The following is a 21,906-nucleotide window of genomic DNA, read 5'->3' as shown; positions in this document are numbered from 1 at the left end:
ATACCTGCTGGATTTTTTTTCAATTCTAGTTCTATTTTCATGTGCTTTCTCTAACTTGCTTCGCTGTTTGTTATCTCACTTCCCGAGTCCCTGCCATTTCAGGCTGTGAGGTGGTTACACTTGGTGTGGGGGCTTATTCCACCTGTCCATCTTCGATTTTTTTTTTTCTCCCAACTTTCTTACTCCGTGTCCATGAAGTTTACGAGCAGGTGTTAATAGATGCAGGTTGGGTAAGAGAGATTTGCCATCACCTCTGGCTGCAATCCAATAAAAGCGAACTGTTTTTACATCTTTCTCCCAGGCTTAGCAACAGGTTCTAGTCCTGAGTTTACTGCTGGAGACAATTGATTTCATTTTGCAGAAGTTCTCAGTGAAGTGCTCCCAATCATAAAATGTTGTTTGCTTTTTTCTTCTTGAAAAACATGGGATCAGGAAAAAATGTTGCTGGCACCTGAGGTGCAGTTTGAAGAAGTGTGAACAGCAGATTGTGTCAGTGACCCAGTTAAACTTTAGAAAGGGGAAAACTGACGTGCGTTAGTTCCAAGCTGCTAGCATCAGTTAAGGCATGAATATCAGTTGCTTCTAACTCTGTGGCTCATCTGTTTGTATGCTCTCCCTCCCCCAAATAGAGGAGGACATGAAGAGGGGGGAGAAGAACAAGTCTTGAGTGAAAATAGAAAGTGAGATTGAGTGAGAAAATAACTGATTTTAAAACTTTGTTCCAATGTGAGGCCCAATCTAGAGGTGAATTATCATTTCTTTGTAACTTGAGTGGTTTGTATGGACTGACTGTGTGTTGAGTGTGTGTGTGAGACTTCAAGCAAGACCCTGGGACCTGAGCAAATAATGTAGACTGACATAAGTTCTCACAGTGTCCAAATCGACATTCTTTCCCTCAATCAGTACCACCAAAAACTAACTGGCCATCAAACTCGATGCTATTTGTGGAATCTTGCTTTGTGCCAATGGCTGCTCTGTAAAAACAGTGACTCCACTTCAAAGTAATTCATTGTTGAGGGTAGTGTGGTTGATATGTATATGGACTTTCAAAAGGCATTTGATAAAATACTGTATAATAGACTTGTTAGCAAAATTAAAGCCCATGGGATTAAATGGACAGTGGCAACGTGGACACAAAATTGGCTAGGGAACAGAAAGCAGAGAGTAGTGGTGAATGGTTGTTTTTCAGATTGGAGAGAAGTATACAGTGGTGTTCCCCAGGGGGTCAGTATTAGGAAGTGTGAAGTGATGCATTTTGGTAGGAAGAATGAGAAGAGGCAATATAAATGAAATGGTACAATTTTAAAGAGGGTGCAGGAAGAGAGAGACCTGTGGGTGCACATACACAAACCTTTGAAGGTAGCAGGACAAGTTGAGAAGGCTGTTAAAAAAGCTTATGGGATCCTGGGCTTTATTAATAGAGGCATAAAGTACAAAAGAAAAGAAGTTATGCTAAACCTTTATAAAACACTGGTTAGGCCTCAGCTGGAATATTGTGTTCAATTCTGAGCACCACACTTTAGGAAGGATGACAAGGCCTTAGAGTCATAGAGTTATACAGCACGGATAGAGGCCCTTCGGCCCATCGTGTCTGCGCCGGCCATCAAGCCCTGTCTACTCTAATCCCATATTCCAGCATTTGGTCCGTAGCCTTGTATGCTATGGCATTTCAAGTGCTCATCCAAATGCTTCTTGAATGTTGTGAGGGTTCCTGCCTCCACAACCCTTTCAGGCAGTGAGTTCCAGACTCCAACCACCCTCTGGGTGAAAAAGTTCTTTCTCAAATCCCCTCTAAACCTCCCGCCTTTTACCTTGAATCTATGTCCCCTTGTTATAGAACCCTCAACGAAGGGAAAAAGCTCCTTAGTGTCCATCCTATCTGTGCCCCTCATAATTTTGTACACCTCAATCATGTCCCCCCTCAGCCTCCTCTGCTCCAAGGAAAATAAACCCAATCTTCCCAGTCTCTCTTCATAGCTGAAGCGCTCCAGCCCTGGTAACATCCTGGTGAATCTCCTCTGCACCCTCTCCAAAGCGATCACATCCTTCCTGTAGTGTGGCGACCAGAACTGCACACAGTACTCCAGCTGTGGCCTAACCAGTGTTTTATACAGCTCCATCATAACCTCCTTGCTCTTATATTCTATGCCTCGGCTAATAAAGGCAAGTATCCCATATGCCTTCTTTACCACCTTATCTACCTGTTCCGCCGCCTTCAGGGATCTGTGAACTTGCACACCAAGATCCCTCTGACCCTCTGTCTTGCCTAGGGTCCTCCCATTCATTGTGTATTCCCTTGCCTTGTTAGTCCCTCCAAAGTGCATCACCTCGCACTTTTCCGGGTTAAATTCCATTTGTCACTGTTCCGCCCATCTGACCAACCCATCTATATCGTCCTGCAGACTGAGGCTATCCTCCTCGCTATTTACCACCCTACCAATTTTTGTATCATCAGCGAACTTACTGATCATACCTTTTACATTCATATCCATAGCCTTAGAGAGGGTGCAGAAGAGATTTACTGGACTGGTACCAGGGATGAGGGACTTCAGTTGTGTGGAGCGATGGGAGAAGCTGGGGTTGTTCTCCTTAGAACAGAGAAGGTTAAGGGGAGATTTGATAGAGCTGTTATGAATGGTTTTGATAGAGTAAATAAGGAGAAACAGTTTCCAGTGGCAGATGGGACGGTAACCAGAGGACACAGATTTAAGGTGATTGGCAAAAGAGCCAGAGGTGACATGAGGAATCATTTTTTTACACAGTGAGTTGTTATGATCTGAAATGCACTGCCTGAAAGGGCGGTGGAAGCAGATTTAATAATAATTTTCAAAAGGGAATTAGATAAATACTTGAAGGGGAAAAAAATTACAGGGCTATGGAGAAAGAGCAGGGGCATGGGACTAATTGGATCGCTCTTTCATAGAGCTGGCACAGACACGATGGGCCGAATCGCCGCCTCCTGTGCTGTACCTACCATGATACTATGATTGTATGTGAAGTGTTTTGAGATGTTCTGAGATATGTGACAAGGTTATATAAATTCAAGCTCTTTTTCATCCTTAGTTTTATCTAGGAAGCTTGTGTTAACGCATTGGGATTCTTATTGAAGGATAACTCTGCTCAGAATGTAACTGAAATAATAAGGTGTGTCGCACCTTGGAGGTCTCAGCTGAGACGATGGTGGAGGTGGCAGGCTGAGACAATGAGGGAGATGCCAAGTTGACACCAGATTATTCCCTCTAATGGAGTAGAGGTAGCCCCTCAGCAACTATATGCACAGAGCTTCACTGGTGTAAGCCTTCCGGAAGGGCCGCTTGAGGTGTGCCTGGCGCAATAATGTTATAGTAATAAATACATGTGTTTATTTAGCACCTTATCATGGCGAACTGTGTCACAGCTCTTCACACCATGAGTTACTTTTGAAGCACAGTGACTGTTGTTATTCCACGGGGAGGAGAGAAAAGAGAGTTTGATCATAGAAAGAGACGAAGGTAATTTGTTAGCTTTGCTTTTACCATTCCCAGCTAAGGAAAACTTCAAGTGCTGCATATGAACTATTTCTGCTCGAGAAGTCCCATCTTATCCCCTTTGGAGTTGCCTGCAGATTTTCTTTAAACAACTTATTTGCTTAAAGAAAGATGTATTTGTAGATATAATCATAGATTTAGTGCTATGCGGAATCATAATTACAAAGAGCGCAACATTTTGGGTAGCTGTTTATTTTATTTATCACTTTTTAATTGGTCTCTAGGATGTATTTAAACGTGCTTGTACGCACACGTTTACTGGTAACACTTCAGTGTTTAGTGAGCTTCTGTCTGCTTTTCTTCCTCCAGCAGCCACAATGGCGTGGGTGAGGAGGATGATAAAGACAGAGAATCAAACCCAAAGCGACAGAAGCTATCAGTAAGGCCCGAAGAGATACCTCCGGTACCAGAAAACAGATTTTTGCTCAGGCGAGATTTGCCGAAGCCAGATACTGAACCGTGAGTACTGAACTGTGGTTACTTTTAAAACAATTATTATGAACAGGTAAAAGATGGACTTGCTCTGCATCACCGTTAACTGCGCTGCATCTGCTTACCCAACATCCAAAGGATTTAGCACATGCAGTTGTAATCAGTGAATAGTTTTTAGGCGCAGGATTAGTCTTCATTTAATTTATCAGTTGGAAGCATTCTTAATAATAGTTTGTCATCCAGGATCTGCATGCAATGAATCAGTGAGCTGGATTGAACTGACATCCACATATATTGATCTATATGCATGTATCTATTAGCTGTGTATGTATCTATATATTCTCTACCACAGAAGGCTGTGGAGGCCAAGTCACTGAATATATTTAAGAAGGAGCTAGATAGATTTCCAGACACACAAGGCATCAAGGGGTATGGGGAGAGAGCAGGAATATGGTATTGAGATAGAGGATCAGCCATGATCATATTGAATGGCGGAGCAGGCTCGAAGGGCCGACTGGCCTACTCCTGCTCCTATTTTCTATGTTTTGTTTATATAAAACTTTGGGATCAAGGGTGATTTTAAACGTATGGATTTCCATTGCTTTTAATGCTGGACTGACACTAAAGAGAACATCTGAGCATCAGCTAGGATTCTGTCACTGCAATATTTTGACTAATTAGTGTTCATATTAAATTTTGGCCTGCAACCATGGAATGTTGGAGATCACAAGAGACTTTAGAGTGAAACGTAAAATTTTAAGATTAGAAACTAATCTGTACCAATAAACACACACATCATTCCATTTCAACTTTCTTGTGTTTTGGTTTATTTCTCTCCTTAATTGCTTTTGTAGCTTTTTCTTCTGCCGTCTACTTCATTAGCTGAAGCTGATTTATAATCATTAATGACTTTTATGTCTTGAATAGGGATGTAACTCTTTTTTGAACATTTTTCTGTTCATCGACCTGGGGGAAAAGAACATTTTCTATCCTAGGCTCTCAGTGTTGGCATCAAACACTCCCAGGTCTGGTGTAGAATGGTCAGATACAGAGCAAAACTCCGTTTACTCTGCCTGAACAATGTGCCTCAGTCCCCTCCTCCCCTTCCCCCACTTCCTGTGTGATATTTTTTCTATTTCCCACACCAGCATCTTATGGCCAATTTAGTACCTGTTCATCTACCTGCTCAGATGGATGTTAAAGATACTCGGGCATTTTTCAGAAAGGATCAATGGCTTCTCCCAGTGCCCTGGCCAAAATTCCTCGCTCCTCCAATCCCCCCGCCACCTTCTAGCCGATCTCACCAAAAACAGATTGACTGTTGTTTGCTGCTTGTGTGACCTTGCTGTGTGCAAATTGACTGCCCCATTTTCCTACATAACAAAAGTGATTCCACTTCAAAAATAAAGTTAATTGGATGTGGAAAGTCTAGGGACGCCCTGGAAACATGATGGGTGCTGGATAAATGCAGGTTTGTTCTTTATCATTGGAAAAGTTGGTGCGGCCTAGGTGAAGAGTTTACGTAGGGCTTGCTAAAAATAACAAAGTCTTTACAATCTTTTTTATGTGACAAAATAGTTCAACAGTGACAGAGGACATCTTTTTCCCAGAGTTTACCGGCATCATTTCCGTGTTTGAATAACAAAAAATGCTTGGGATCCATTTTATAAAGGCTAGATTAAGTACCTACGGATAATTCTTGACTTGTTTTTCACTTACATTTTTGAAGTATGTGGAATTGCACAGTGTAGAGAATTTTCATTTAATTTTCATCATTTTAGATTCAAATTTCAGCTCTCTTTTTCCTCCCTTGCAGAAAACTTCAGGAAGCACCTTCAACTCTTATTGAGCAGAAACCAGTGGTGTCAAAATCGGGACGTAAAATTAAAGGCAGAGGCACAATGGTACGCATTTACATTTATCATCCTGCCACTTGTTTTCCCTTCTCTGATGCTTTTGGCCCTCAAAGAGCGTATTGCTTTTTCTGAAATCTTTCTTCTAAACTCCAAAAGTGCCGTTGCTCTATCTCGTTCCTGCATCCTCACTGTTTGAAAACATCACACCACCTCCCATTCCCATGTCAACTCATTCTTTTCCACCATCTCAAAACTTACTTCCAAGTCTGTACTTCTTCCTACAATCTAAAAGGTTTTATGCTTAATATCACCTAACCCTTATTTTGTTATCTGCCTCCTCTCTGACTCTTTCAAACATTGGTGATGTCTTACTATTTGGGCGTTGGATTCTTCACCTAGATTTCTCTTTTTTTAAAAATGTTTTGTGCTTATATAAATGAAGGTCCTTAAAGCCATCATTGACTGCAATATTGGAGGGAAAAGTTCAATGTTTGCCCCCTCACAAAGATTGCTGTCCTTTATTGTATTCCAAATTATGTTTTGGTATCTAGAAATATTTTACTATTGAGTAAGCAGACTCAAAAGGAAAGCATGTATTATTCATAATTCATATTGACTAGAGCTGTCCTGGTGGCTGTGTGTGGTGTGGTACTGAGCCATCAATACCTTCTCTTGGAAATTGTATGTGTAGGTCCCATTAATGACCAACTGACTATCCTCCTTGAAGAGGAGGCAAGCAGGGTCCCTTTGGCTTGAGTTGGCTTCAAACTTACGTACCTAACAGTGGCAGATTGAAATAGAGTTGAACCTCTGTGGCAGATTCTATATTCCAATAACTGAGCTATGTAGTTCTGCAGCGTACTCCAGAGCACTGTTGGCCGATTAGCCAGTCTGGCTAGCTCATTGATGGAAAGTTGACCCATCACTGGGGGCTGGGATTCTTCCCACTTGGCACCAGGTAACCCTACAAGCTATTGCTAGGCAAAATAATGGGGAGCTTAGCAATGTTTTGTTCTGGTACACTGAGTGGTTTTAGCCAGTTAAACTTCAGCACTACCACCACACAGATCCCTAAGCCTTGGCTCTTGCCAACCTGTACCTAATTTCTTTGGACTTAGATAATTGTGGTGTGTCCTTATAGGGTGAAAGGGTGCAATCTGCAGTAGGCAAATGGAAATGCTACTTAAGTGGAATTCTTAAGCAAGTTGATAGGCTCCTGCCTGTGTCATATTCCCCAGCTGACCAAAAATATAAAAAGCATGAATGTCTGTGGAATAGTCGGCTGACACTCGCTGTCTAAATTCACACGTGAACAATGCACATTTAGATGCAGCGCCAGAGGACTGCCAGCATAATGCATCATCTGGTGTCATACTGAGCCCTGCAGTCAAGACAGTCTCCAGTTCAATCTTCAGTCTGTGCTGAATTTAGCTGGCATGGTAGCAGGGGAATTACAGGTGGCCTTAATCTTGAGATGGAGGAGAATCAGCCAAGGATTTTGCTGTCCACTGACTTATGCTGTGAATTGTCCTTCAGTGGACATTGTCCAAGGACAAAATCGGTCTCCGCAATATTGCCTTACCCTTCCCCCTCCCCCCTCCCCCACACTGTAGAATACCATGCCAACACTCAATGGGCTCACAAAGCTAAGTGAAATTACAGCACAGAAACAGGCCATTCGGCCCAGCTGGTCTCTGCTGGCGTTTTTTCTCCACAGGATCCTCCTTCCTCCCTACTTCATTTAATCCTATCAGGATACCCTTCTATTCCTTTCTCCCTCATGTGTTTATCTAGCGTCCCCTTAAATGCATCTATGCTATACCGCACTCTGAGTAAAGAACTTTCTCCTGAATTACCTATTGGATTTATTAGTGACTTTTATATTATGACCTCTAGTTTTCTATGTCTACCCTATCGAACCCTATCAGGTCACCCCTCAGCCTTCTCTTTTCTAGAGAAAAGAGCCCCAGCCCATTCAGCCTTTCCTGATAAGGATATCCTCTCATTCACAAGGATGATATCAGAACTCTTTTTTGCACCCTCTCCAGTTCCTCTATATCCTTTTTATAATATGGAGACCAGAACTGTTCACAGTACTCCAAGTGTGGTACAACCAAGGTTCTATACAAGTTAAACGTAACTTCTTTGCTTTTCAATTCTATCCCTCTAGAAATGAACCCCAGTGTTTGATTTACCTTTTTTATGGCCTTATTAAACTGCATCGCTACTTTTAGTGATTTGTGTAACAGTACCCCCAGATCACATTGCTCCTTTATCCCGTTTAGACTCTTATTATCCAAGTTAGCCACTTACGTGAGGTACAGGAGGATTGCCAGCACCTGTGCAGCTGTGCGCCAGAGTGTGTTGAGTTCTTCAAAGAAAAGGAAATAAATTAGGGAATGTGTTCTGCTAGAAATTTCTGTGTTCTGTAGTGTGGACCCAATCTGTTGAGCAGGACGGCAGGTAGAGGAATTAGAAAGGGGAAGGGGTTCAAATTCGAATGTGCAGAATTGTCCTTCCAGGCCCCAAAGAATTGAGAAATTGTATTTCATTTTTTTTGTTCCTTTTTCCTTTTCCTGGGTTAGCGCTATCGCACTCCATCAAAATCCAGATCACACTCAGAATCAGAGCTGGACGAGGAGAGCAGTGAAACACCACCTCACTGGAAGGAAGAAATGCAGCGAGTTAGAACGTACCGAGCCGCCAGCTTAGAGAAATGGACTAAAGGAGACAAGTATGAACTCTATAAGATGGGATTTTTATATTAAAAACAAGTTTGGTATCTAGTCTAACATGTCGAGTGCACTGTTTCTGAGAACCTGTAATTCAGAGTAATATTCATCAGTCAAGCTAAAATTCCACAGAGAATCTGCTATCTGCCTGTTGCATACTTCGCAGTATTCTGCTTTGCTGCAGTGCACATGCTTTTGATATGTAACCTTTATGCAAATAATCTAACTTTATAACTATTCTAAGATTTTGTTTAAAGAGCTGAACCAAGCAAAATAGGATATGCAAACATTCAATTTGATCACACTGTGAATTTGTGGTATTATAAACTGCACTTCTCTGATTTCTGAGTTCAGAATGAGTAAATTCCATAAAAGACACTCAAAAAGGAAATGCATTTCACCTAGAATCACAAAGCACAGGTGAGGGAAAATTGGAATCGTGCATTCTTGGTGGGCAAACATTTGTTGGTATTTGTTGGAGAATGTCACTTTGCCTAGTAAAAATGTTCTGTACTTAGGAATAACTAATAAGAAATGGAATTTTATCTTTATTCAATTCAGTGTTGACTCTAGATTGCCTACTTTACCACCAGTTAAGCTTTATTTCTTCTGATCTGCAGATTGAAGTCAGAGTCACATCGGTGGAGTGACAGATCTGCTTCGCCATGGTCACGGTCCTGGTCTCACGATGGGTATTACTCAGACGATCGCAGCAGGCGGAAATCTAGCCGCTATAAGAGATCTAAAAAGGAGAGGAGAAAAACCAAAGCTAAGAAAAAATCCAAGAAGCAGAAACATTCCAGAAGGCATAAAGTCCACAAACATAAAACAAAGGAGATCTCTGTACCTCCAGAATCTGCGCGCTCATCAAGCTATAGGACAAAGTCTTCTCATGAGCATGAAAAGAAATCTCTATCGTCCGCTTCTTCAAGACACTCTTCAGAAAGAGTGTGGTCTGGGTCTTCTAGACATCAATCTTCTTCAGCCAGTACAGCTTCTCGGTCCTATTCAAGATCAAAATCTAGGTCTCGATCCAACGAAAGGTCCAGATCTAGGTCCAGATCCAGATCCAGGTCTAGGTCCAGGTCCAGGTCCAGGTCCAGATCCAGGTGTAGTTCAAGCTCTGTATCATCATCGAGAAGTAGATCCACGTCTAGATCTAGCTCCAAATCCAAGCACGGAAGGAGGAGAAATACCAGAGCACACTTTGACGATCTAAACCAAAAGAAACTCGAAACTTCAAGGATAGCTGCGAAGGAAAATGAAAAAATTGTAACACACACTGCTACGGTCGAAGCTGTTCCTGCAGTTCCTTTAAGCGAGAGTCCTCCACCCTCAAGATGGAGACCAGGTCAGAAGCCTTGGAAGCCTTCTTATGTTCGGATCCAGGAAGCCCAGGCAAAATTAAGTGAAACAACACCTACATTGAGCAGTAGAGATTCAAAATGTTCTAGGGAGGATGACCTATCTCCATCTTTACGAAAACAGCACCGAAATTCAGATACTAGAAGGCATTACAACTCTGACCATGACAGTGAGCGAAGTTCGACCTCAGGCTATCAGAGGAGTTCAAGGAGCAGAGGGTTTAGTTCCAGGTCAAGGAGTCGGTCCTATTCCAGGTCAAGGAGTCGGTCTAGTTCAAGGTCACGGTCGCCAACTAAATCCCCCTACCATGAATCCTCCTACTCCAAATCATCCAGTCATTCACATGAATCTGAAGAGGCGTGTGTAGCTAGCAATGAAGAGAAGTACGAAAACGTTCGAAAGAAGAATTCTGTTTCTAATAAACACGATAAAGATCAGAAAGCAATCTCTGCAGCCAACCATGCAAACAAAGAACGTGACACTGGAAGGCACACTGGAAAGAAAAACGAAAGCATGGAGCAGAGTGTGTCATCCTCGCACTGCTCCAGTGAGAGTGACTCGGATGGGTATGAGAGAGAAAAGGGAAAAACTGAATCAAAGAGACACGATGTGTCAAACTCTCAGTCAGAATCTCACAAAAAACACCACAGTAGAAGAAAAGCAGAGGAGAAATGTGACCGTCCCAGCAAAAGTTCTACCAAGGAACAACCAAATGTGAAGTCCAGCTCATCCAATGATCACGTACAGCGGCCAAGGAAGAAATCTGCAAGGAACAAATCCTCTGAAAGGAAATCCTCCTCAGGATCTTGCAGTAAAGACGAGGAAACTACAAAGAAAGTTCACAAGAGAGCAAGGTTGAAATCTGAGACAGAGTCTGAAACGGAACAGAGTAAAAGCAGTAAAGTACAGTCTGGGTCCACCTCGGAGGAGGGAGAAGTGGTACAGAAATCTGATGTCGGTGAGACTGAAGGGAAGACGTCCAGTAGAAGAGAGAACTCCAGATCTGAGGTGTGTAGTGCTAAGTCTTCTGCATCATCCGGCTCAGAAGCAGGTGGCAGAAAACAGTCGGCGAGAAGGTCCTCCGTTTCCAGTAGTTCTTCAAGCTCAGCAAGCGAGAATGAGAAGAGGCGAAAGAAGAAGGTAAAACACAAGCTTAAAAGTAAGAAAAAGTCAAAATCCAAGAGTACCAAGTTCAAAAAGAAAAGCGAAAAGAAAAAAGTCAAAAAGGTGCAAAAAACAAAGGAGAAATTCCATTGGCAACCCCCTCTGGAGTTTGGGGAAGAGGAGGAAGAAGAGACGAGAGCTGACGGGCCTGGTGCAAGTGACGGTAAATCTAAGGCCAGGAATACACCACCCAGTGTGGGAAGGAATGATGCTGAAAGCAGTGTAGTAAATTGCGCTGCTTCAGTTAAGGTCAGCCACCCAGTCAAAGAGCACGCAGAACCGCGTGAATCGCCTACAAGTGCCTCGGGTCTCAAACGGGGAGGGGAATCCCCGCCAAAACAGAAGAAGACGGATTCGGCAAAGGCTGAAGCAAAATCACCAGGAGCGGCAGAAAAACCCAAGCCGCCGCACCAAAACACTCGGAGCTCCACCCCAGAGAAGTGCAATTCCGTCTCGGCAACGCAGAAAGGCAGTGAAAAAGAAGCGTCTGTTTCTGAAGCTGGAGATTCCAAAGGAGCAAAGGGCGCTGGAATCAAATCCGAAAGGGGCTCCTCAGCAGAGAAAGCTGATCAGAATAAGAGTGAGAAAAATGGTGCTGAAGCGGTCCAACCATCCGACGTCAATGGGAGTGCAACAGAAAGTGGCACAAAGGCAGAAAATGACCTAACCGATAGTAACAAGTGGAAACCTTTGAAGGTTTTGCCGAGTGTACCAACAGCCAGCCCTGTAGTTAATACGGAGGTTAAAGTAGAGGCTGCCGAATCCGATAACAAACCCCAGGGACTGAAAATAGAAATTAAAAGCAAAAATAAAGTCAAGCCGGGCTCTCTCTTTGACGAAGTTCGGCGGACAGCGCGATTGAACCAAAGGCAGAGAAACCAAGAAACCTCGAGTGAAGAAGACTCGCCGTCCAGAGATAGCAATAGCAGGTCTCGAAGTCGAAGTACCTCGCGCGACCACTACAGATCCAGTTCAAGAGACAGAACGCATTCCCGAACAAGATCCCGGTCAAGCAGTAGATCAAGGAGTCGGTCAAGAAGTTACAGCTCTTCTTACAGGTAAGTATAGTCCATGCAGACATCAGATTGTATTTAAGTGTTAATGATTATAATTTTTTTTTAATGGTTTTCATCTTGTAGTTAACAGATAATGTTGTTCATTTTTAATAATAACACCCCCCCCCCCCCCCCGATAATCTCTACCACCAAAAAGCACATTGATGTCGTAACAGCTCTCTCCTAGTTTTCAGTGAGAAATTGGGATGTTTCGGAGAGACGCGGTAAAGTTTTATATAAATGCAAGTCTGTCAGTCTTCCTGCTCGTCATAAACTTTTATCAACCCCCTTCATAATTTTGAAAACTTATTAGGTTATTTCAAAAGTCCCATATTCCAGTGAGAGGAAGCTCAAATTCTTCACCGTTACTGATAGCTCCCAACTCTTGAGACCTGGTGGTATCTTGGCTGTGCCCTGCAGATTGCTCAGCCACAGTTGTCTACAGGGCTCTGGCATCTATTGGAGGGGAACCAAGTCTAATGTGCTGACTTTATTTTTAAATCTCCCTACCACTAACTATTGACGAGTACATGCAAAGGAATGCTGCAGTTCCAAATTGCTGCAGGGACCATATTTAGTCATTCAGCTTCCTGGAGATGGGAACCGTGCTGACTGACATCGCAATAACTACACTTGAGTACCTGTACCACTGCCTTAAATTACTGAAATAAAAACAGGAAAGGTTGGAAGTACACGGCAAGTCAGCCAGCACCTGTTGTGTATTTCAAGCGCGCTCAGTTTTTCTTTTTATCTCCATTGTAAATTACAATCCAGCATTGGCTTTCCCGACTAGTCGATGGTGGAAAGAATTGTTTATCTGCAAAATCCAAAAGTTAGTTACGTTATATAGGGGGAAGTGACATTGGAATCCAGCCTGCAACAAAAAGTTTAGGTACAGTAGTTTCAAACTGTTCTCAATACTTGATCTTCCTTAAGAGAAGTCTGCTGCTGAATCATAGAATTTACAGCACCGAAACAGGCCATTTGGCTGAACTGATCCATACCGGTGTTTATGCTCCACACGAGCCTCCTCCCATCCCTCTTCATCTAACGTCGATGCTTAAAGCTCGACACAGTATCTGCATAACCTAGAGGTAATTGTAATGTGGGTATCCATCACAGAACTAATGTTATTATCCTTTTTCCCTTTCTGTGTAGAGTCCCTTACTGCTATCAGGATTAATTTGTTCAGTTGACTTGTATTAAAACGTGACCATATAATCCCCCAAATTCTGCAACTGATTCTCTTGTAAAACCCTGCCAAAGGGTGGTTTTCTTAATTGAGTTAAAGCCATTTGACTACTCCCCACAGTATTAGGGAAGAAAAGCAGTGATTTGAAACTTTAAAGGAAACTGAACTGATGTTCTTTGACATTTGGTCCCTGCTCCTGGCCCACTGCTAGCACCTGCCTGGCGCGTCAACTTCCACTGAAGCACTACCCCACATGGACAAGGTAGCCGTCAAAGTCCTGCCGACACAACCAAAACCCCACTAGGCAGTGCGAACTACCACCGCTGATACTCCTTGGTATCAACCCGCAAGGCTGTCCACAATCCTGGCCACTCGGAAAGTCAGGAAGTTCTCCTAGTGTCCTGGCTAACATTCATCCCTCAACCAGCATCGCCAAAACAGATTAACTGATCATTTATCTCATTGCTGTTTTGTGGGATATTGCTGTGGACAAATTTGGCTACCACATTTGCCTAGAAAACAACCATGACTACACTTCAAAATTAAATCATTGGCTCTGAAAAAGTTTGGACCATCCTGAGGATGTAAAAAGTGCAATGTAAATGCAACTTCTTTCTCTCCCTGTTCTTTCTCCCTTTTCCCCCAGCCCTCCCCCCCCCCCCCCCCCTCCTTTTTCTTATCAGCATCACCCTTAACTGATTTAGGATCTAGGAAGTCCTTTGTGATTTTCAGGAATGCACGCATCCAGTTGCTGTATACTACAAATAGCTTTATTTTACCTTATCACAGAAGCAAGGGGTTTTGCTACCCAGTGGGCAGTTGAGACTGCAGAATCATGAAACCGACAGTGACTGAAAACATTCCTGTCATGTTATTTGAAACTATTCATGCTGTACTGTGATTAATTCTAGGTCACGGAGTTACAGCAGAAGTCGAAGCAGGCGAAGGCACAGCAGAGATCACTCGAGTCATAGCAGCTCTTACAGAAGCTATAGAAGCCATAGGTAACTTGATTTCAAATGATCCTTATTAGTGGCGTTGATTTTTAATTTACTGAGTGCCATTACTGTACAGTGGCACACTTGACCATTTTAATAACGGGTGCTTGTTACTTAGTGCTTCCCTATTAGAGTGCTACTTTATTGTAACCGATGACAGAATTGAATGGTGATTTGAAAATAATAAGTGTTTTAGAACGTTTCTGTGTTGAGTGCAAATCCTCAGAAGTCATTCTGAAGCTATATAGTGTCCTGGTCAGACTGAAACTGGAGTACTGTGTACATTCTGGTCTCTGTGACAAAAGGGATCATCGTGGATTACAAAGGGGAGGAAGTTATGCTTCAGTTGTATAGAGCCTTGATCAGATCCCATCTGGAGTACTATGTTCAGTTTTGAGCACCGCACTTATGGAGGGATATATTGGCACTGGAGGGGATGCAGCGCACATTCACCAGGATGATACCGGGGCTTAGCGGGATACATTATAAGGACAGATTGCATAAACTTGGCATGTATTCCGTTGATTATAGAAGATTACCAGGTGATATGATGTATTTAAAATGTTTAAAAGGATTTGACAGAGTAGATACGGAGAAACTATTTCCTCTCATGGGGAGAAATCAAGAACAAGGGGACATATTCTTAAAATTAGAGCCAAGCCAATTAGGAGGAAAATCTGAATGTATACACAAAGGGTAGTAGAAATCTGGAATCTCTTCCTCCAAAAGATTGTGGTTGCTGGGGGACTGAGATCGATAGATTTTTGTTAGGTAAAGGTATCAAGGGGTATGGAGCTACAGCAAGTAAATGGAGTTGAAGTTCAGATCAGCCATGATCTAATTGAATTTTAACAGTAATGACAGCCTCTTCCCCCTGCTTAGCATGCCTGAAATTTGGCCTGTGACATGTAGAGCCGGCACGGCACCAAACTGCAGAACGATGTCGAAAAATGTGAAAAATGCATCTTGGAATGCAGTTATTGGTTACAGTTATATAAATCTCTGGTTAGACTCCGTCCTGAGTACTGAGTCCAGTTCTGGGCACTGCACCTTAGGAAGGATATATTGGCCTTGGAGGTGGTACAGCGAAAGTTCACCAGAATGACACCAGGGCTAAAAGGATTAAATTATGAGGACAGTTTGCATAGACTAGGCTTGTATTCCCTTGAGTATAGAAGATTAAGGGGTGATCTAATTGAAGTATTTAAGATGATTAAAGGAGTTAATATGGTAGACATAAAGAAACTATTTCCTCTAGTGGGGGAGTCCAGAACAAGGGGGTATAATCTTAAAATTAGAGCTAGGCTGTTACGGGGTGATGTCAGAAAGCACTTCTTCACACAAAGAGTAGTGGAAATCTGGAACTCACTTCCCCCAGCAAGCTGTTGAGCCATTGCCTTTGGTCCCCGCCGCAAATTCCGTTCCCTCTCCCTGACCACTGTCTGAGCTGAACCAGACCGTTCACAACCTTGGCGTCCTATTTGACCCTGAGATGATTTTTCAACCCCATATCCTCTCCATCACCAAGATCGCCTCATTCCACCTCCGTAACATCGCCCATCTCCACCCCTGCCTCAGCTCATCTGCTGCTGAAATCCTTATCCATGCCTTCGTTACCTCCAGACTGGACTATTCCAATGCTGTCCTGGCTGGCCTCCCATCTTCCACCCTCCATAAACTTCAGCTCATCCAAAATTCTGCTGCCCATATCCTAACTTGCACCAAGTCCTGTTCTCCCATCACCCCTGTGCTCTCTGGCCTACATTGGCTCCCGGTCCGGGATTTTAAAATTCACATCCTTGTTTTCAAATCTGTCCATGGCCTCGCCCCTCCCTATCTCTGTAACCTCCTCTAGCCCTACAACCCTCCAAGATTTCTGCATTCCTCCAGTTCTTGCCTCTTGCACATCCCCGATTTTAATCTCTCCACCATTGGTGGCCGTGCCTTCAGCTGCCTAAGCCCTAAGCTCTGGAATTCCCTCCCTAAACCTTCCACCTCTCTCTCCTCCTTTAAGATGCTCCTTAAAACCTACTTCTTTTGACCAAGCTTTTAGTCACCTGTCCTAATATCTCCTTATGTGGCACGGTGTCAAATTTTGTTTGATAACGCTCCTGTGAAGCACCTTGAGACGTGCTATATAAATGCAAGTTGTTGTTTTGTATTGAGAGGCACCGAATGCAATAACAAATAGGTAATGCTGATTTTGTACAAGACCGTAGTTAGGTTGTTGTTAGAGAATTTTGTACCGTTTTGACCCATTATAGGAACGATATAAAAGCAATAGAAGAAGTTCAGTGTAGGCTCACTAGAATGTGGCCAGGGATGAGGGGTTGCAGTTACGAATCAAGATTTGAGAAGTTGGAGCTCAGCTTAAGGGGTGACCTGCTAGAGGTCTTCAAGATGATGAAGGATTATGATACAGTAAATAGCCATAGGTTGGTTCCTTTCTGTTGGCAAAATAGTAATGAGAGGGCATAAATTTAAGATAATCATAAAAAGAATTAAAGGGGAGGTTAGAAAAAAAATCTGTACACAGAATGTGGCATTATACACTGCAAACTGTTGGTGAAGCAGAGTCCATAATGAATTCTTTTAAAAGGGAATTAAATAATTGTTCTAAAAAGAGGAATATTAGAAGGTATGGAGAGCGAGCAGGAGACAGAGATTAGAATAGGTGGCTCATGTGGCGAAACAAACCAGCACAGATTTGATAGGACGAATAGCCTGTTTGTGTGCTGTAATATTCAATGATTCTGTTTCCAATTTTCTATCATAGAACCCATCAAAGAGGTAGAGGCTTATACACATTTGGCACCAAAATTATGCTGATAGCATTATAGCAGGCTTGTGTGGTGCTGAATTCATGCTGGTGTTGACATAATGGGTACAGGACTAGTAATCCAGAAAACACGAGTTCAAATCCTACCTTGGCAGTTTGAGAATTTGAATTCAGTTCAAAACATCTGGAAATAAAAAGCTGATATCAGTGACCATGAAGCTGTCGGATTGTCGTTAAAAACCCAACTGGTTCACTAATGTCCTTTAGGGAAGGAAACCTGCCTTCCTTACCTGCCTGGCCTAACGCATGTTTCAGTGGGGGAGCATTTGGGGTACAGAGATCATGTCATTAGGTTTAGAATAGTTACGGAAAGGGACACTGAACAACCAAATGTGAAAATACTTAACTGGAGGAGGGCTAATCTCAGTGAGTTAAAAGGGGATTTTGCCCAGGTGGATTGGAATCACAAATTGGCAGGCAAAACAGTAATTGAACAGTGGGAGGCATTCAAGGAGGAGTTGGTTCGGGTACAGAGTGGACACATTCCTTAAGGGGGGAAAGGAAGGGCATCCAAAGCTAGAGCTCCCTGGATGACTAAAGATATAGAGATTAAAATGAAACAGAAAAGGATCAATGGATATTTGGACACTAAGGGAATCAAGGGATATGGGGATGGGCGGGAAAGTGGAGTTGAGGTGGAAGTTCAGCCATGATCTTGTTGAATGGCGGAGCAGGCTCGAGGGGCCGTATGGTCTACTTATGACAAATGTACAGTTCAGAATGCAGTAGAGAACCAAGCTGAATACAGAAAGTACAGAGGAGATCTAAAAAAGGGAATAAGAGGGGCAAAGAGAGTATGGGAATCAGTATTAGGACTGCTGCTCTTTTTGATGTAAATTAATGACCTGGACTTGGGTACAGAGGGTATAATTTCTAAATTTGCAGATGAAACGAGACTCGGAAATGTAGTAAACATTGTGGAGGATAGTAACAGACTTCAGAAGGACATGGAGAGACTGGTGAAATGCGCAGACACATGGCAGATGAAACTTAATGCAGAGAAGTGTGAAGTGATGCATTTTGGTAGGAAGAATGAGGAGAGGCAATATAAACAAAATGGTACAATTTTAAAGGGGGTGCAGGAACAGAGACACCTGGGGGTGCACATACACAAATCTTTGAAGGTGACAGGATAAGTTGAGAAGGCTGTTAAAACGGCATTATGGGATCCTGGGCTTTATTAATAGAGGCATAGACTGCAAAAGCAAGGAAGCTATGCTAAACCTTTATAAAATACTGGTTAGGCCACAGCTGGAGTATTGTGTTCAATTCAGGGCATCATATTTTAGGAAGAATGTCAAGGCCTTAGCGAGGGTGCAGAAGAGATTTACTAGAATGGTACCAGTGATGAGGGATTTCAGCTGTGTCGAGAAATTGGAGAAGCTGGGGTTGTTCTCCTTTAGAACAGAGAAGATTAAGGGGAGACTTTGTAGAGGTGCTCAAAATCATGAACGGTTTTGATAGAGTAAATAAGGAGAAACAGTTTCCGTTGGCAGAAGGGTCGGTAACCAGAGGACACAGATTTAAGGTGATCGACAAAAGAGCCAGAGGAGACATGAGGAAACATTTTTTTACGTAGCGAGTTGTAATGATCTGGAATGTACTGCCTGAAAGGGTGGTGGAAGAAAATTCAGTAGTAACTTTTAAAAGGCAATTGGATAAATACTTGAAGGGAAAAAATTGACAGGGCTATGGGGAAAGAGCAGGGGAATGGGACTAATTGGATAGCTATTTCAAAGAGCTGGCACAAGCACAATGGGCCGAATGGCCTCCTCCTCTGTTGTACCTACTATGATCGATGTGATTCCAATCCCACACCAATGTGGTTGACTCTTAACTGCCCTCTGAAGTGGACTAGTAAGCCACTGAGTTATACGAGTGATGGGCAATAAATGCCAGTCTTGCCAGTGACGCCCTCATCCCAAGACTCAATAATAAATAAATCCAGCGTCAAAGTTCATAACATAATTGAAAATTGTGCCTTTACTTGCCAAATCTGTAGAAAATTGTGATTTGGCACTGGATTTGCATTCGCCTCCTCCCAATATCCCCACCATCACAGAAGCCAGTCTTCAGCCAATTCGATTCACTCCACATGATATCAAGAAATGGCTGAGTGCACTGGATACAACAAAGGCTATGGGCCCTGACAGCATCCTGGCTCTAGTGCTGAAGACTTGTGCCCCAGAACTAGCCGTGCCTCCAGCCAAACTGTTCCAGTACAGCTACAACACTGGCATCTACCCGACAATGTGGAAAATTGCCCAGGTATGTCCTGTCAACAAAAAGAGGACAATTCCGATCTGGCCAAATAACGCCCCATCAGTCTACTCTCAATCATCAGCAAAGTGATGGAAAGTGTCGTCGACAGTGCTATCAAACATAAAATTACAAAGCGATATTGATAGATTAGGTGAATAGGCAAAACTGTGGCAAATGGAATTCAATGTAGACAAATGCGAGGTTATCCACTTTGGATCAAAAAAAGGATAGAACAGGGTACTTTCTAAATGGTAAAAAGTTAAAAACAGTGGATGTCCAAAGGGACTTAGGGGTTCAGGTACATAAATCATTGAAGTGTCATGAACAGGTGCAGAAAATAATGAAGAAGGCAAATGGGATGTTGGCCTTTATATCTAGAAGACTAGAGTACAAGGGGGCAGAAGTTATGCTGCAGCTATACAAAACCCTGGTTAGACCGCATCTGGAGTACTGTGAGCAGTTCTAGGCACCGCACCTTCGAAAGGACATCTTGGCCTTGGAGGGAGTACAGCATAGGTATGATACCCGGACTTCAAGGGTTAAGTTACGAGGAGAGATTACACAAATTGGGGTTGTATTCTCTGGAGTTTCGAAGGTTATGGGGTGATCTGATCGAAGTTTATAAGATATTAAGGGGAACAGATAGGGTGGATAGAGAGAAACTATTGCCGCTGGTTGGGGATTTTAGGAGTAGGGGGCACAGTCTAAAAATTAGAGCCAGACCTTTCAGGAGCGAGATTAGAAAACATTTCTACACACAAAGGGTGGTAGAAGTTTGGAACTCTCTTCCACAAACGGCAATTGATGCTAGCTCAATTGCTAAATTTAAATCTGAGATAGATAGCTTTTTGGCAACCAAAGGTAGTAAGGGATATGGGCCAAAGGCAGGTATATGGAGCTAGATCACAGATCAGCCTTGATCTTATCAAATGGCGGAGCAGGCACGAGGGGCTGAATGGCCTACTCCTGTTCCTATGTTCCTATAAGCGGCACTTTTTTTATTCGTTCATGGGATGCGGGCATCGCTGGCAAGGCCAGCATTTATTGCCCATTCCTAATTGCCCTTGAGAAGGTGGTGGTGAGCCGCCTTCTTGAACCGCTGCAGTCCGTGTGGTGAAGGTTCTTCCACAGTACTGTTAGGTAGGGAGTTCCAGGATTTTGACCCAACGATGATGACGACTTACTCACCAATAACCTGCTCACCGATGCTCAGTTTGGGTTCCGCCAGGACCACTCGGCTCCAAGCCTCATTACAGCCTTGGTCCAAACATGGACAAAAGAGCTGAATTCTAGAGGTGAGGTGAGAGTGACTGCCCTTGACATCAAGGCAGCATTTGACCAAGTGTGGCACCAAGGAGCCCTAGTAAAATTGAAGTTAATGGGAATCGGGGAAAACTCTCCAGTGGCTGGAGTCATACGTAGCACAAAGGAAGGTGGTAGTGGTTGTAGGAGGCCAATCATCTCAGTCCCAGGACATTGCTGCAGGAGTTTCTCAGGGCAGTGTCCAAGGCGCAACCATCTTCAGCTGCTTCATCATTGACCTTCCCTCTATCATAAGGTCAGAAATGGGGATGTTCGCTGATGATTGCACAGTGTTCAGTTCCATCCGCAACCCCTCAGATAATGAAGCAGTCCGTGCCCGCATGCAGCAAGACCTGGACAACATCCAGGATTGGGCTGAAAAGTGGCAAGTAACATTTGTGCCAGACAAGTGCCAGGCAATGACCATCTCCAACAAGAGAGTGTCTAACCACCTCCCCATGACATTCAACGGCATTACCATCACCGAATCCCCCACCATCAACATCCTGGAGTCACCATTGACCAGAAACTTAACTGGACCAGCCATATAAATACTGTGGCTACAAGAGCAGGTCAGAGGCTGGGTATTCTGCGGTGAGTGACTCAACTCCTGACTCCCCAAAGCCTTTCCACCATCTACAAGGCACAAGTGAGGAGTGTGATGGAATACTCTCCACTTGCCTGGATGAGTGCAGCTCCAACAACACTCAAGAAACTCGACACCATCCAGGACAAAGCAGCCCGCTTGATTGGCACCCCATCCACCACCTTAAACATTCACTCCCTTCACCACTGGCGCACTGTGGCTGCAGTGTGTACCATCCACAGGATGCAGTGCAGCAACTCGCCAAGGCTTCTTCGACAGCACCTCCCAAACCCACGACCTCTACCACCTAGAAGGACAAGAGCAGCAGGCACATGGGAACAACACCACCTGCACGTTCCCCTCCAAATCATAACGCTATCCCGACTTGGAAATATATCGCCGTTCCTTCATTGTCGCTGGATCAAAATCCTGGAACCCCCTTCCTAACAGCACTGTGGGAGAACCTTCACCACACGGACTGCAGCGGTTCAAGAAGGCGGCTCACCACCACCTTCTCAAGGGCAATTAGGGATGGGCAATAAATGCTGGCTTTGCCAGCGACACCCACATCCCATGAACGAATAAAAAAAAATTGC

General features: G+C 43.5%; 1 protein-coding gene across 5 annotated transcripts in view; it reads left to right on the top strand.

The window, feature by feature from the left end:
- Positions 1-21,906, top strand: part of nktr (natural killer cell triggering receptor) — a 191,920-nt gene that overhangs the window by 151,763 nt on the left and 18,251 nt on the right. For all 5 annotated transcript variants that reach the window (XM_067968218.1, XM_067968237.1, XM_067968211.1 and 2 more), the window contains 5 exons: positions 3,837-3,986; positions 5,776-5,863; positions 8,401-8,549; positions 9,168-12,134; positions 14,235-14,327. In XM_067968218.1, the coding sequence (XP_067824319.1) occupies positions 3,837-3,986; positions 5,776-5,863; positions 8,401-8,549; positions 9,168-12,134; positions 14,235-14,327 (3,447 nt within the window). The remainder of the gene's footprint in view (positions 1-3,836; positions 3,987-5,775; positions 5,864-8,400; positions 8,550-9,167; positions 12,135-14,234; positions 14,328-21,906) is intronic.

Source organism: Heptranchias perlo, chromosome 2 (assembly GCF_035084215.1).
Source record: "Heptranchias perlo isolate sHepPer1 chromosome 2, sHepPer1.hap1, whole genome shotgun sequence".
Lineage (NCBI taxonomy): Eukaryota > Metazoa > Chordata > Chondrichthyes > Hexanchiformes > Hexanchidae > Heptranchias > Heptranchias perlo.
The sequence above is the reverse complement of the archived record's forward strand: the minus strand, read 5'-3'. Positions and strand labels throughout refer to the sequence as shown.